Source organism: Eubalaena glacialis, chromosome 3 (assembly GCF_028564815.1).
Source record: "Eubalaena glacialis isolate mEubGla1 chromosome 3, mEubGla1.1.hap2.+ XY, whole genome shotgun sequence".
NCBI lineage: Eukaryota > Metazoa > Chordata > Mammalia > Artiodactyla > Balaenidae > Eubalaena > Eubalaena glacialis.
In genome coordinates, this window is record NC_083718.1 from 177274333 (window position 1) to 177289589 (window position 15257).

At 36.0% G+C, this 15257-nt stretch overlaps 1 protein-coding gene across 2 annotated transcripts in view; it reads right to left on the reverse strand.

Annotated features, from left to right (window-relative positions):
- Positions 1–15257, reverse strand: part of KDM1A (lysine demethylase 1A) — a 63775-nt gene that overhangs the window by 19621 nt on the left and 28897 nt on the right. For both annotated transcript variants that reach the window (XM_061184769.1, XM_061184768.1), the window contains 6 exons: positions 9813–9946; positions 7129–7207; positions 6390–6482; positions 5395–5501; positions 3728–3809; positions 2577–2671 (listed from right to left, as the gene is read on the reverse strand). In XM_061184769.1, the coding sequence (XP_061040752.1) occupies positions 2577–2671; positions 3728–3809; positions 5395–5501; positions 6390–6482; positions 7129–7207; positions 9813–9946 (590 nt within the window). The remainder of the gene's footprint in view (positions 1–2576; positions 2672–3727; positions 3810–5394; positions 5502–6389; positions 6483–7128; positions 7208–9812; positions 9947–15257) is intronic.

Consider the following 15257-nt stretch of genomic DNA (forward strand, 5'->3'; position numbering starts at 1 on the left):
ACTACATGATTTTTTTTCTATAGCAGCAAAATGGCTGAGTATGGTGATATGTCCTTAAGACAATATTACAAAGGATATTAATAACTCTGAGTTAACTGCTGGCCTTGTATAGGATGAAATAATTAATTTCTATGTACTAACAACAGAACCATCAAATCAATCACCTTCTTTTCCACTGAGGCTATCCACAGAGAATGGAGGAACACATCCCATTTTGTTCAACAGTTCACTGAAGAAAAATCAATGGCTGAGTGAATATCATCACTCTACATGGGTCTCCTTAGAATAACTATTAAAAGAAAGCTGTCTGAGAAGGAGACTCAGCTGATGCAGTCACACTGGCAGTTAGAACTGCACACTCACCCCTGCCCCCACCTTCCCTGAACTATCAGCCAGGCTGAACAGAACAAGTGTGGGTATTAAAGCTGGAACACCAGACAACGGACCTTGGCTCTACAACTTACTGACTATAATGACCTCAGGGAAACATATGCATGTGCTTTAGATTCTTCCCCTGCAAAATGGGAGAATGAAGCAACTGACTGAGTTATTCCTTAGATTTCTAAAGCCATGACACATATCTGTGATTATAAGCATAAATTAACCAGGCTATAAGCTCTTAGTACTTGTCATATAAGCCAAAAGCCAGTCTACTGGTCACTGGTTGTCCATTCCTACTCTGAGCTAGACTACTGGGAACAGCATGATTAAGAAATATTAATATGTCTTCTTATGTTTGATTAACTAACTTAAGGCAAGCAGAACTCAAAGCTGCAAAGAATTTTTTCCCAAATTTGAGAATGCTTAAAGAATCCTCCTTACCATTTGGCTGCTTCACCAAATACAAACAAACAAACCTAGAAAAATCCTATAAAGATCAGAGTTGAATGACAACAAAATGCTGAAAACCACACACCAGCTTAACAACTGTGTACCAAAATGTTACTCAAAGGGCTGGTCCTGGTGAGATAAGGAGCTTATGCCAGAACATAAACTAAATGCACCACTTCTTCCATTGACAAAGTCTTGCTACAAAAAAAAAAAAAAGTCATCATCTGAACAAACATCGTGGTTAAATGATGTGGTTTATTTACATTCTGGCACAAGATATTAATCTCATCCCATACTAGTAACCAACAGTTAGTTCATGGATTGGCAGCTGGCTGTAGGCCACACTTGAGCGAATATTGGTATGTTATTTAGAAACAAGTGTTTTAAAAAATGTTTTACAGCTTATCTAATACCAAGAAAGCAGACAATTTCTTTGGATATCTCTACTAGGAAAAAAAACCCTCACTTTTTACTGTTAGAAAGACTAAATGAACCTGCTCTACATTCAGGAAAGTCTAAAGAAAAAGATAGTGTCTCAGAGATCAGTGATAATCTTTGGTTTGGATTCCATTACTTCTTGAGGAGTAATGTAATATCTACTTCAGAGACCATGCTGCCTCAATGCAATTCTCTAAATTACTGTCTATCTACCTAAAACACCTATCTGGTCATGTCACTTCCCCTGCTCTCAACAAGACTGGAAAAATGGGAGTCCATTATAGTACTCTTTCTACTTTTGTATATGTTTGAAAATTTCTATAATAAAAAGGTGGGAAAAGATAATTATTTGTGTACAAGTACCACCAGACTGTGGGGTCTTACATGGCAGGGACTGTCTTATCTCTTTATCTTTTACAGGTCTTTGCAGGGTAAATAGAAGTTTATAGAATTGTTGAATTAACCTCTACTTCATCCTTTTCCTTTCTACTTTGTTTATTTTGCCAGAAGGCTGCCCGCCCTTTCCCCTCACCCCCAAAAAAGCCCTGGGAGGAAATATGGATCCAGAATGGTGGGGATGGGAACCAAAACATTTCCTAAAAGTTTGTACTTCTCTGATATGAACTGCATAAATCCTAAAGGTAGACAGGAAAAGGTGAGGATGTCCCATGGGACCTATCACACAAAATTCTAGAGTTGGAATCTTACCACTTTTCATAACAGTAGGCTAAACTGCCATATACATAGCAAACTTTCCCTTCCTTCAAATATAAAGATGATAGTGTGTTTATAGCCTGAGAATTGTAGACTCCCTCACTCCTAACAGGGGAGTTGGCAAAAATTCTGCTGAATACAAACTTTTGAGTTTCACAGACCCCTAAAAATTAGGACTGACTTACATAACCTATCATACAGCTGTTAAAACACTCTCACTCTCCCATACTGAATATCACTTCCATGCTACTACCATACCAGCCATAGGAAGCTCCTATGCCTCTGATCAACAAATACTTTAACCTACCTAAGCATCAGGTTAGTACCACCACTTTGCTATTAGCCCATCAAAAACTAAAAAACTTAACAGCCTAGCTAGCCTAACCTTCATTAAGTATTTAAAGATAAATGCCTCAACAGGCATGTATAACCCCTTCCTATATAGCTCAGAGTTAAGAAACAATCACAATAATGTCACATCATTTCTACTCTCAGTTCATATTTATATGTGTGTATATTCATTCACATATTTCCCCAAAATTGTTTTCGACTGAGCCAAAGAAATTGTGAAAAGTAGTTTGTTGTCAACTTACAGCTTGTCCATTAGCTTCATAAAGTGGGCATTTTTGCTTGATCTTGGCCAGTTCCATATTTACTTGCTTGCTAACCACAGCCATGGGATTCCCTCCTAGAAAAAACTCCAACAATTAAATTCAACATACCTATGAAGAGAGAACAAAAACCTCAATGCAAAAATATTTTTACTCAAAATTTAAAATATCAAAGCTTAGGGTACATGAATTATATATCAACAAAATGCCCAAAGTAAAATAAATATTTAAGTTAAGCATAAAGAAGAAAGCGAAACATTACCTATTACCAAAAATTAGTTAACATTACAGACCCTTCTAGATTTTATGTGCATAAAATTACAGACATATACATACAAAAGGATCATAACACATGCACTGTTTTGTGATCTTTTTTCAACTTAGCAACAAATGTGGACATAATTTCATGTTAATATGGAGCTACATAATTTTTAGTGGTTGTATAGGTCTCATTGTATAATAATTTAATCTTCTAATCTGCAGTTTCTAACATTCTGCTACGTCACTGTCCAGTTGTCTATTTTCTTAGGATAATTTCCTAGAACTGGATCCACTAGGTCAAAATCTATGTACATTTTAAATTATGCTCATATTGATGTATCTTTTCAGGAAGACTATTTGTCAATTTACCTCTCACTAATACTGAGAACAGTATCCTAACCAATATATTTTAAAATTGTATCTATGGCTTTAAAATATAAGATTAAACAGGGACTTCCCTGGTGGTGCAGTGGCTAAGAATCCGCCGGCCAATGCAAGCAACAAGGGTTTGATCCCTGGTCTGGGAAGATCCCACATGCCGCGAAGCAACTAAGCCTGTGCGCCACACTACTGAGCCTGCGCTCTAGAGCCCGTGAGCCACAACTACTGAGCCCGTGTGCCACAACTACCGAAGCCGGTGCACCTAGAGCCCGTGCTCCACAGCAAGAGATGCCACTGCAACGAGAAGCACGCGCACCGCAGCAAAGAGTAGCCCCCGCTCGCAGCAACTAGAGAAAGCCCGCGCGCAGCAACAAAGACCCAACGCAGCCAAAAAAAAGAAATACATACATACATATATATATATATGTAAGATTAAACAATTTTATGAGTCTCAGACCTTGTATTACAGCACAAAACTAAGAACTACTTACCAAGACCTGTTACTACCATGGCTCCAAGATCAGCTACATAGTTTCCTTTGCGAAATGTAGCAACTCGTCCACCCACACGATCCTGTTTTTCAGAAATTAAATGGCCAAAATCATAAATTCTAGTTTAACCATAATAACCTGGCAAGGTACCATCTCAGGGCTCTTTGATAACTTAAAAAGAAAGGTGTAGTTAGAGTTTACATGGAGTACGATGTGAGCACAAAGAGCAAATGAAGTTTAACTATTTGAGAGAATGGTAGGTAATGAATGACATATAAAAGGAACAGAATTAAGTGATGTGAGGTAGGAAACAATTTTGACACCCAGAAGACATACTTAGTTACTGCCACTATTAGCCACCTACTCCAATGTCTCTAACACCAGTTGTACAGGCTGAGCAAGGGCCACTCACATAGAAAACATTTGTTCACAAATTTCAACACTAAAGGCCATTTTTCTACCATCATGTTCTGACTCTTGCCCCACAGTGTCAAAGTCAGCTGTGAATGATTTGATAGATGACTTCTCTGACAAATGCCTCTCCAGTGCAGCCCCATGCCCGAGGGCAGAGTGTCTACTGAGCATGAACTGTTGACAATACCTCTCATTTCTATACAGGCCCAAGTGTTATCTTTGCTGACTGTAGATTTTCAAGTATGGGGAAATCTTACTGAGCTGCAGTGATACTTCAGTCATGGATTACATGAGAGTACTCTGTAAACTCCAAACAAATGGAAAAAAGCAAAACAAAACAAAAACCTGCACACATGGGTAGGAATCATAATGATCCCATTATTCCTTGCTGTATTCTTTGTACATAGGAGGCAGAGAGCACACAAATGTTTTCTGAATTAATGAATAAAATATTAAAGTAAAACTGTATCAGGAATTATTTAATTTTGATCTCCCCATACTCTATTTGAAAAGAACATTTTAAAAAATTAGGAATTTGTAAAAAGCAATTTAGATTGCCCTGCACAAAACATTTTGAAAGCTTTTATAAAATTTTAGATTGTTTAGGTTATGTGAGAAGTGTTTTGTTGTTGTTTGGTTTTTGTTTTTTTTAAATGGTAGGAGTCAAGGGAGGTCTTTAAGCCACTGAAAGATAATTAAATCTCAAAAATTACTCATGAAAATGATTTGAATAGTAACATCCTAATGGGATGTTCTTTTTTTCCACTCTGTGCCATCATCCCCATCCTCTTTCAGTTTCCATTTCTCTCTCTAGGACTAATGATAAGGAGCCAATATCTTGGCTTCACCAGGCTGTAAAAGATGGCTGCTGTCTGAGAAGCAACTCCTTTCTGTTTACAATCAAACAGAATACAATTCACTCTGTCCCACCACTAAAAATAACTGTACCCTGTAAAGGGTATGTCCGAGAAAGCCCCCTAATTGGAAGTTAGCTGCAAGAAACAATGACCTGAAAATATACATAAAAGGGCTATATGGATTATTTATAAACTCTAAATACTCACTGAGCACTTTTCAAAGTTTTACTGTCAAAAATGCTTTATCCAATGTAGTTAACACTATCAAAATACTTTGAGTATTATTTAAATCAGTTTGGTTTAGTTCAATTTGTATGATTCCTTAATTTGCAACAGATAATTTCCTTACCATATTTCCATTAGGCTGGGCTTCTAAACCCAAAATAAAATTCTTACCCTGGCTTCCAGGAGTGTGACATCCATTCCAAAACTTTGTAACTGACGAGCTGCTGCCAAGCCCGAGACCCCAGAGCCTATAATGATTACCTTTCCCGTCTTTTTAGCTAAAATTAAAAAATGAACAAAAATTAAAATACTTTGTTGTAGGTTTAAGAGCTTTTGTCATTTTATCAAGAAAATTTCTAGGTTCTTAACATGTTATGACGTCTCACAAAGTAAACAATTCAGAGTTATTTTCAAAATATGAAAACTATATGAATACAAATTAGCAAATATCTGAAACTTATAAACTTTAATTCAATGTTGAAAATTCATAAATGAAATCCTTTATCTTAAGATTTACTTTCTCATTACCTCAGCCATGTGCTTCAGCATCTGTGACCCTCGGTTAATTTATTATGAATAATCTCCCACATTTACCTCACAATTATACTTAGGACAATTTGAGCAGTCAACCAATCGATCCTTAAAGCTATTTTCTTTAAGCTCTACTTCTGCAGTCTTTAGTTTCCTTTTTTGAAAAATTATTAAAGCATAAATATAAATGTATTATAAATAAATAGATAGATAGATGTATTAATTCTCAAAATATCCCTATCTTCTGATTCCTGGCAGACATTATCCAGACACCATGAAAGGGGTAAAAAGCATTTAAAAAATAAAAATGCAACCTTTAGCATTGCATTAAAGAACTGGTTAATGACAGAAAACAAACTTCCTACTTTATAACTGATTTTTTCATTTTTAATAAATTTTATTTTTAATTGTTTCTTCTTAAATTGGAAATTCAGTATCTTTTACCAATTATTTATCAAACCAGAAATTATAGGAAATTCACATTTACAAAGAGATTTTACTTTAAATTTGACTTATAAGAAGATAAACTTGGGAATATTTTGACTCTAAATATGGATTTAGAAATCAAAATAAGATGCTAAAAAGCCTCCTGGAACCTAATTTAAAACCATAAAATTCATTGGCCAGGTCCTTACTTGGGAGGGGCTTTATCCTCTTATAGATGCCGAAGTTGATAAGACCGTGACGCTCTAAATAACTGTGAACTCGGTGGACAAGCACAGTATCACCTACAGAAAAATGAATTTAAAAACATGTTTATCTTTTTAGCACTTTAAATGGAAAACTCTTTTAACTCTTCTTCTACTTCTCCATCATGAAGTCATTCTATTCATCTTTTCTATAAGCTTCAAGTCATGTGACTCCTTTAGAAAAGTGATTCTTAGAACTATTAATCTGTGTGGTAGTCCAAAATGCATATCACATAATTTCGAATTTTTAAAAATGACATCCCATTACAGATGAAATGAAGGACAAAACCAACCCTTTTAAAAGTAGTATTATGCTCATTTACTTTGGCAAAAACTTTACAAGACTGCTGGTGGCAAGTGGGAAATGAGAAAGCCATATAGACAGCCAACTGAATGCCACCAAAGTACTCTATGGATTAAAGCTGGAACATAGGTCTGGAGAAATTATTAGCAATCTGTGAACTCACTCACCTGTCAATACAATCAAAAAGTTAGAAAAACAATTACAAACACACAAAATAGTTTTTTTTGTTTGTTTTTTTTTACAAAATAGTTTTGCTGCAAGGCTCATTTCTGCATAGCACAAGAAGATGAAAATTCATTATCAAGCAACCATGAGCTTCTGGAAGGAAGTATCCATTTTCAAATCCAGTTCAAAACCAGTCCTACTGAACACACTACTTACTGTTGTAAGGCGCTTCTAATTGTTGGAGAGTAGCCTCAAAGGTCAGCTGAATCTTTGGATTATCCAACCACAACTGCAACTGTATTTAAATGATAGAAACTGTATTACAATCAAATAGACATATACCATTTGATCACTTTAAAATATCTTTTTAACTTTAAGGCCTCAAATATAGGTTTTCCTTTCAGTGAAACAGTAAGGGTTATATTCCTGACAAAGAAACTAATGAAACACAAAACTATGTCAAATGAGTGAATTATTAAAGAAGCTAGGAGATATTTAGCCTGCCTAGTAACTTGCCAAGATCATACAGCTGGGGAGCAACAAGAATTTAAACCTGGGTTAGATAACTCCAGAGATCCTGAGTAGATACAAAATCAAATGATCAATCAGATATGTGGGGAGGTGTGTGTGCAAAGGATAACTCCTCAGTTTTGGGCTTGTACAACTAAATGAGTTGGTATGCCATTCACTGAATGAGGGACACTGAAATAAGAGATAATGAGTTAAGTTTCAAGACAACAAGAGGAGGTGAAAGACTGGCATCTGGACACATAGCTGGGGTTCAGAGGAGAGCTAAGGTTTAGAGCCACTTGCTTATGGGTGATAACTGAGGCCAAGTGTGTAGAAGAGGGCTCCTAGTGGGAAAGAACAGGGGAGAGAGGAGAGGACCTTAAGGAACTCTAACCAGTTCACATAGTGGCCTGTTGTTAAGGATAAGGCTATAAAGCATTCAGAGAAGACAACCAGGGAGGCAGGAGAAAAACTAGAATAATGTGTTAAGCTAAGGGAGCTGTGTATTTAGGAAAGGAGAAGTCAATTATTTTGAATACTGCTGAAAAAGCAGTAAGATGAGGAATAAAAAATATTATGGTACAATCAACGGGCTCTAACAAGAATTCTTTTCAAACTGAATATATATCTGCAAAATGCAAGACCAGCTGAATACCATCATACTTACGTCTTAGCTAAAAGTTAATAAAGACTGCTCCATAAACAAGTTTCAAAGAAGGAATTAAAGTGTAAATAAATTCAATTACAAAGAGATATGACCAAATCCATATGGACCCTCTGCTTTTCTCTGTGGCCACTGTCAAAGGAAAATGGAATTCCTCAAGCACACAGTGGGCCCAAGTCCACCACCCCTCAACACAAGCCTTCTTCCTCCTTCCATCTTATAATATAAAGGTCAGGTCATAGGTTCTAGTTGAATAATCCTAAAGTTGTGGTTTTAAAATCTGGAAGCAAAAGATGCAGTTTAACACGAGAGAACTGACACAATTCTTACAGGAAAGAATGACTTAAGTTCTGTTTTATAGCCAGAGACCACAACTCTAACCTGGGCTAGTCCTTCCCCAAATCTGGATTTCTGGTCACAGGTAATGAATCAGAGAAAATAGAGATCACTATAAATCCACCACTCAAATTCAAGTAAAAAGTAAAAACTCCCCTCAGGATGAAACAAAAAAATGACAATTTTGTCTGAAATCCACTTAGAACAAATGTTGACATGCTACACACAGAAGCTGATTCAATTATAAATCAGCCTCAGAAATGCACATTAAGAATTTTCCATTCACTTTTAAAAAATCACCCTATTTTCCTTCACAAAAAAGAACTTTTATTCTGTACTACAAAAACCTACCAATCACTCTAGATGAATGGCATTTAACAATCCAAATTTAGCAGTAGTTTTGCAATGTAATGGTCAAAATAAAGACGTTAGTGGTGGCTAAAAAGACATCTCTGAGCTATATCCAAAATAACTGAAATTACAACATGAATTTCTTCTACTTTGTATCACTCCAGAGTACAATGAATATGTTCTGAACAGTATATAAAGAATTTCTGATGAATAAAGGACATTAAAGAAAAATTCACAGAAGAAATACAAATGACTAATAAATGTGAAAAAGCAATCAGTCTAAGTAATCAAAGAAATGGAAAATAAATGAAATGATTTTGGTCTACTACAGCAGCACAGATTATCATCATTTTAATCACAAAAACAGGGCAGGGTAATGAGGGTGTCAACTGGGTCAGCCTCTCTGGGAAGCAATCTGACAACATGTATCAAATCTTTAAAAGCGTTCATACTTTTTGACCAGGTAGTTTTCCTTCTAGAACTCTATCCTAAGGAAATAACCAGAGATAAGAGTCAAGAATGTATAAAGCTGTTCAGAGCTTCATTATAATAAGCAAAAATGGACATTTCAATGCCTAACAGTTAAAGTATGACCCAACTGTCAGACAAAAAAATATTTTGCCAATATTAAAATCAATCATTTAGCCAGAGGAGGAAGATGAACTAGATGAGTAGAACAGAATAAGGGTTTCTCTTAACCTGGGAAGGAAAGACAAAGTGATTATTTTTAATGTATATTTTTAAAAAAAAGTCTATAAAGATTCTTATTGTGTGTTTATGAGGTTATGAGGAATGAAAAGGATCCAAAGAATGCATGGAAGTAGGATCGCAATTTTGTAAAAACAAAAATTAAATATACATTTAAAAAAATACCTGGAGGAAAAAAAACCTAATTTTTAACAGTGGTTATCTCGGAATAATAGTATTACAGATAACTTAAAAATTCTTTCCTCTCTTTCTATTTTTCCCCCCATATTCTATATAAAAGTAATATGTACCTTTTACAATTCAGGTGGAAAAAAGCTGACTGGAAACTTACTGTGCGGTTTCTAATGAACAGAAAAACCTTCTGGGTCTGCTGTGGTCCACTGATGATATCTGGAAAACAGGCTGCTTCTTGAGAAGTCATCCGGTCATGAGGAAGTCTACTCTGGAAAGCTGCACCCTCCACACCTAACGAAGAAAAGCAAAGGACTTCTGGGAAAAGTGCAAGTGAATACAAAACTAGGGATAATGATTATGCCTCAAACTCCTTTCTTGCCTGAAGAACCTCTGTAAAGCTTTGCCTTACTTGCAGACTGACCTCACTTCCTTTTTTAAAAAAACTTTCAATTTGCTCAAAAGCTGAAACATCCTTAGGATTTAGTCATTCTTTTGAGCTTAACATTCCAAAAATCAGTTTACTAATGAGTGAAACAATATACCTTATAAAGCACAAGGCATTTAGAATATTTTCTTCATCCACAAAAAAACTTTAAAATATTGGAGGATACTCTAATTAAAATTAGCATTATTGATAATATACAATAAATTTTAAAACTAAAGAACCAGAGTAAAGGAAAATACACTAACAAGAAAGCAAAAGAGGCTATGGAGTGAAAAACACAATCACATGCCTTCTTTTAGGACTACAGCAGGGAACATGAAGAGGACTCTAAGTTTTAATAACCAACACATGATCTCATCAATGGCACCATCCATCAATTCTCATAATTCAGTGCTGGCAAGCAGTGAGAGAAACTAAGTAGACTACAATGAAGAGAGAAAAGAAAGCAAGGAATTCGCCTTTTCTGGCAGAAACATTAGAAATGCTTTACTACATATTGCAAGTAAAATATTTTACTGCATATACTATATAGTAATATATATACATAGTATATATATAACTTATATAACAAGTATAATTCTTAAAATTGGGTATTAAATTGATATTTGTATAAGCTGATGGTTAAGTACATCTTTATAAGATGTCCTTAGAAACATTCACATATATTTTACTTTTATTTCTAAGATGATCTGTCCCTGGTGGTCTAGTGGTTAGGATTCAGCGCTCTCTAAGATGATCTTACAAATATATACTTAACCATCAGCTTCTGAACATATCAAGGCACAATTTAAAGAGTTTCAAAATTCAATACCACTGAAGTAATTATATAAGTAACAAGATAGGCACCAGATATCCATATTTAATCATTTTAAAGCACATAAAACAAGAAGTTGGAAACACTGATAATGGAAGCAACATTAAAGGAAAGGCATTAGTAAGATTTGGAGAATAAAAAGAACAAGGCAGAGACCTTCAATATGGCGGAGGAGTGAGACGTGGAGATCACCTTCCTCCCCACAAATACATCAGAAATACATCTACATGTGGAACAACTCCTACAGAACACCTACTGAACGACGGCAGAAGACCTCAGACATCCCAAAAGGCAAGAAACTCCCCACGTACCTGGCCATGCGGCTGACAGGGTCTTGGTGCTCCAGCCAGATGTCAGGCCTGTGCCTCTGAGGTGGGAGAGCCGAGTTCAGGACATTGGTCCACCAGAGACCTCCCAGCTCCACATAATATCAAACGGCGAGAGCTCTCCCAGAGATCTCCATCTCAACGCTAAGACCCAGCTCCACTCAACAACCAGCAATCTACAGTACTGGACACCTTATGCCAAACAACTAGCAAGACAGGAACACAACCCCACCCATTAGCAGAGAGGCTACCAAAAATCATAATAAGGTCACAGACACCCCAAAACACACCACCGGATGTGGTCCTGCCAACCAGAAAGACAAGATCCAGCCTCATCCACCAGAATACAGGCACCAGTCCCATCCACCAGGAAGCCTACACAACCCACTGATCCAACCTTAGCCACTAGGGGCAGACACCAAAAACAATGGGAACTATGAACCTGCAGCCTGCAAAAAGGAGACCCCAAACACAGTAAGTTAAGCAAAATGAGAAGACAGAGAAACACACAGCAGATGAAGGAGCAAGGTAAAAACGCACCAGACCAAACAAATGAAGAGGAAATAGGCAGTCTACCTGAAAAAGAATTCAGAGTAATGATAATAAAGATGATCCAAAATCTTGTAAATACAATGCAGAAAATACAAGAATCGTTTCACAAAGACCTAGAAGAACTAAAGAGCAAACAATGATGAACAACACAATAAATGAAATTAAAAATTCTCTACAAGGAATCAATAGCAGAATAACTGAGGTAGAAGAACAGATAAGTGACCTGGAAGATAAAATAGTGGAAATAACTACTGCAGAGCAGAATAAAGAAAAAAGAATGAAAAGAATTGAGGACAGTCTTAGAGACCTCTGGGACAACATTAAACGCACCAACATTCGAATTATAGGGGTCCCAGAAGAAGGAGAGAAAAAGAAACGGACTGAGAAAATACTTGAAGAGATTATAGTTGAAAACTTCCCTAATATGGGAAAGGAAATAGTCAATCAAGTCCAGGAAGCACAGAGAGTCCCATAAAGGATAAATCCAAGGAGAAACATGCCAAGACACATATTAATCAAACTGTCAAAAATTAAATACAAAGAAAAAATATTAAAAGCAGCAAGGGAAAAACAACAAATAACATACAAGGGAATCCCCATAAAGTTAACAGCTGATCTTTCAGCAGAAACTCTGCAAGCCAGAAGGGAGTGGCAAGACATATTTAAAGTGATGAAAGGGAAAAACCTACAACCAAGATTACTCTACCCAGCAAGGATCTCATTCAGATTTGATGGAGAAGTTAACACCTTTACAGACAAGCAAAAGCTAAGAGAATTCAGCACCACCAAACCAGCTTTACAACAAGTGCTAAAGGAACTTCTCTAGGCAGGAAACACAAGAGAAGGAAAAGACCTACAATAACAAACCAAAAACAATTAAGAAAACGGTAATAGGAACATACATATCGATAATTACCTTAAATGTAAATGGATTAAATGCTCCCACCAAAAGACACAGACTGGCTGAATGGATACAAAAACAAGACCCGTATATATGCTGTCTACAAGAGACCCACTTCACACCTAGGGACACATACACACTGTAAGTGAGGGGATGGAAAAAGATATTCCATGCAAATGGAAATCAAAAGAAAGCTGGAGTAGCTATTCTCACATCAGACAAAACAGACTTTAAAATAAAGACTATTACAAGAGACAAAGAAGGACACTACATAATGATAAAGGGATCAATCCAAGAAGAAGGTATAACAATTGTAAATATTTATGCACCCAACATAGGATCACCTCAATACATAAGGCAAATGCTAACAGCCATAAAAGGGGAAATCGACAGTAACACAATCATAGTAGGGGACTTTACCACCCCATTTTCACCAACAGACAGATCATCCAAAATGAAATAAGGAAACACAAGCTTTAAATGATACACTAAACAAGATGGACTTAATTGATATTTATAGGACATTCCATCCAAAAACAACAGAATACACTTTCTTCTCAAGTGCTCATGGAACATTCTCCAGGAAAGATCATATCTTGGGTCACAAATCAAGCCTTAGTAAATTTAAGAAAATTGAAATCATATCACGTATCTTTTCCGACCACAGTGCTATGAGACTAGATATCAATTACAGGGAAAAATCTGTAAAAAATACAAACACACAGAGGCTAAACAATACACTACTTAATAACCAAGAGATCACTGAAGAAATCAAAGGGGAAATCAAAAAATACCTAGAAACAAATGACAATGAAAACATGATGACCCAAAACCTATGGGATGCAGCAAAAGCAGTTCTAAGAGGGAAGTTTATGGCAATACAATCCTACCTCAAGAAACAAGAAACATCTCAAATAAACAACCTAACCTTACACCTAAAGCAATTAGAGAAAGAAGAACAAAAAAACCCCAAAGTTAGCAGAAGGAAAGAAATCATAAAGATCAGATCAGAAATAAATGAAAAAGAAATGAAGGAAACAATAGCAAAGATCAATAAAACTAAAAGCTGGTTCTTTCAGAAGATAAACAAAATCGATAAACCATTAGCCAGACTTATCAAGAAAAAAAGGCAGAAGACTCAAATCAATAGAATAAGAAATGAAAAAGGAGAAGTAACAACTGACACTGCAGAAATACAAAGGATCATGAGAGATTACTACAAGCAACTATATGCCAATAAAATGGACACCCTGGAAGAAATGGACAAATTGTTAGAAAAGCACAACCTTCCGAGACTGAACCAGGAAGAAATAGAAAATATAAACAGACCAATCATAAGCAGTGAAATTGAAACTGTGATTAAAAATCTTCCAACAAACAAAAGCCCAGGACCAGATGGCTTCACAGGCGAATTCTATCAAACATTTAGAGAAGAGCTAACATCTATCCTTCTCAAACTCTTACAAAATACAGCAGAGGGAGGAACACTCCCAAACTCATTCTACGAGGCCACCATCACCCTGATACCAAAACCAGACAAAGATGTCACAAAGAAAGAAAACTACAGGCCAATATCACTGATGAACATCGATGCAAAAATCCTCAACAAAATAATAGCAAACAGAATCCAACAGCACATTAAAAGAATCATACACCATGATCAAGTGGGGTTTATCCCAGGAATGCAGGGATTCTTCAGTATATGCAAATCAATCAATGTGATAAACCATATTAACAAACTGAAGGAGAAAAACCATATGATCATCTCAATAGATGCAGAAAAAGCTTTTGACAAAATTCAACACCCGTTTATGATAAAAACCCTCCAGAAAGTAGGCATAGAGGGAACTTACCTCAACATAATAAAGGCCATATATGACAAACCCACAGCCAACATCATTCCCAGTGGTGAAAAACTGAAACCATTTCCTCTAAGATCAGGAAAAAGACAAGGTTGTCCACTCTCACCACTATTATTCAATATAGTTTTGGAAGTTTTAGCCACAGCAATCAGAGAAGAAAAAGAAATAAAAAGATTCCAAATCAGAAAAGAAGAAGTAAAGCTGTCACTGTTTGCAGATGACATGATACTATACATAGAGAATCCTAAAGATGCTACCAGAAAACTACTAGAGCTAATCAATGAACGTGGTAAAGTAGCAGGATACAAAATTAATGCACAGAAATTTCTTGCATTCCTATACACTAATGATGAAAAATCTGAAAGAGAAATTAAGGAAACACTCCCACGTACCACTGTAACAAAAAGAATAAAATACCTAGGAATAAACCTACCTAAGGAGACAAAAGACCTATATGCAGAAAACTATAAGACACTGATGAAAGAAATTAAAGATGATACAAACAGATGGAGAGATATACCATGTTCTTGGATTGGAAGAACCAACATTGTGAAAATGACTATACTACCCAAAGCAATCTACAGATTCAATGCAATCCCTATCAAACTACCAATGGCATTTTTCACAGAACTAGAACAAAAAATTTCACAATTTGTATGGAAACACAAAAGACCCCAAATAGCGAAAGCAGTCTTGAGAAAG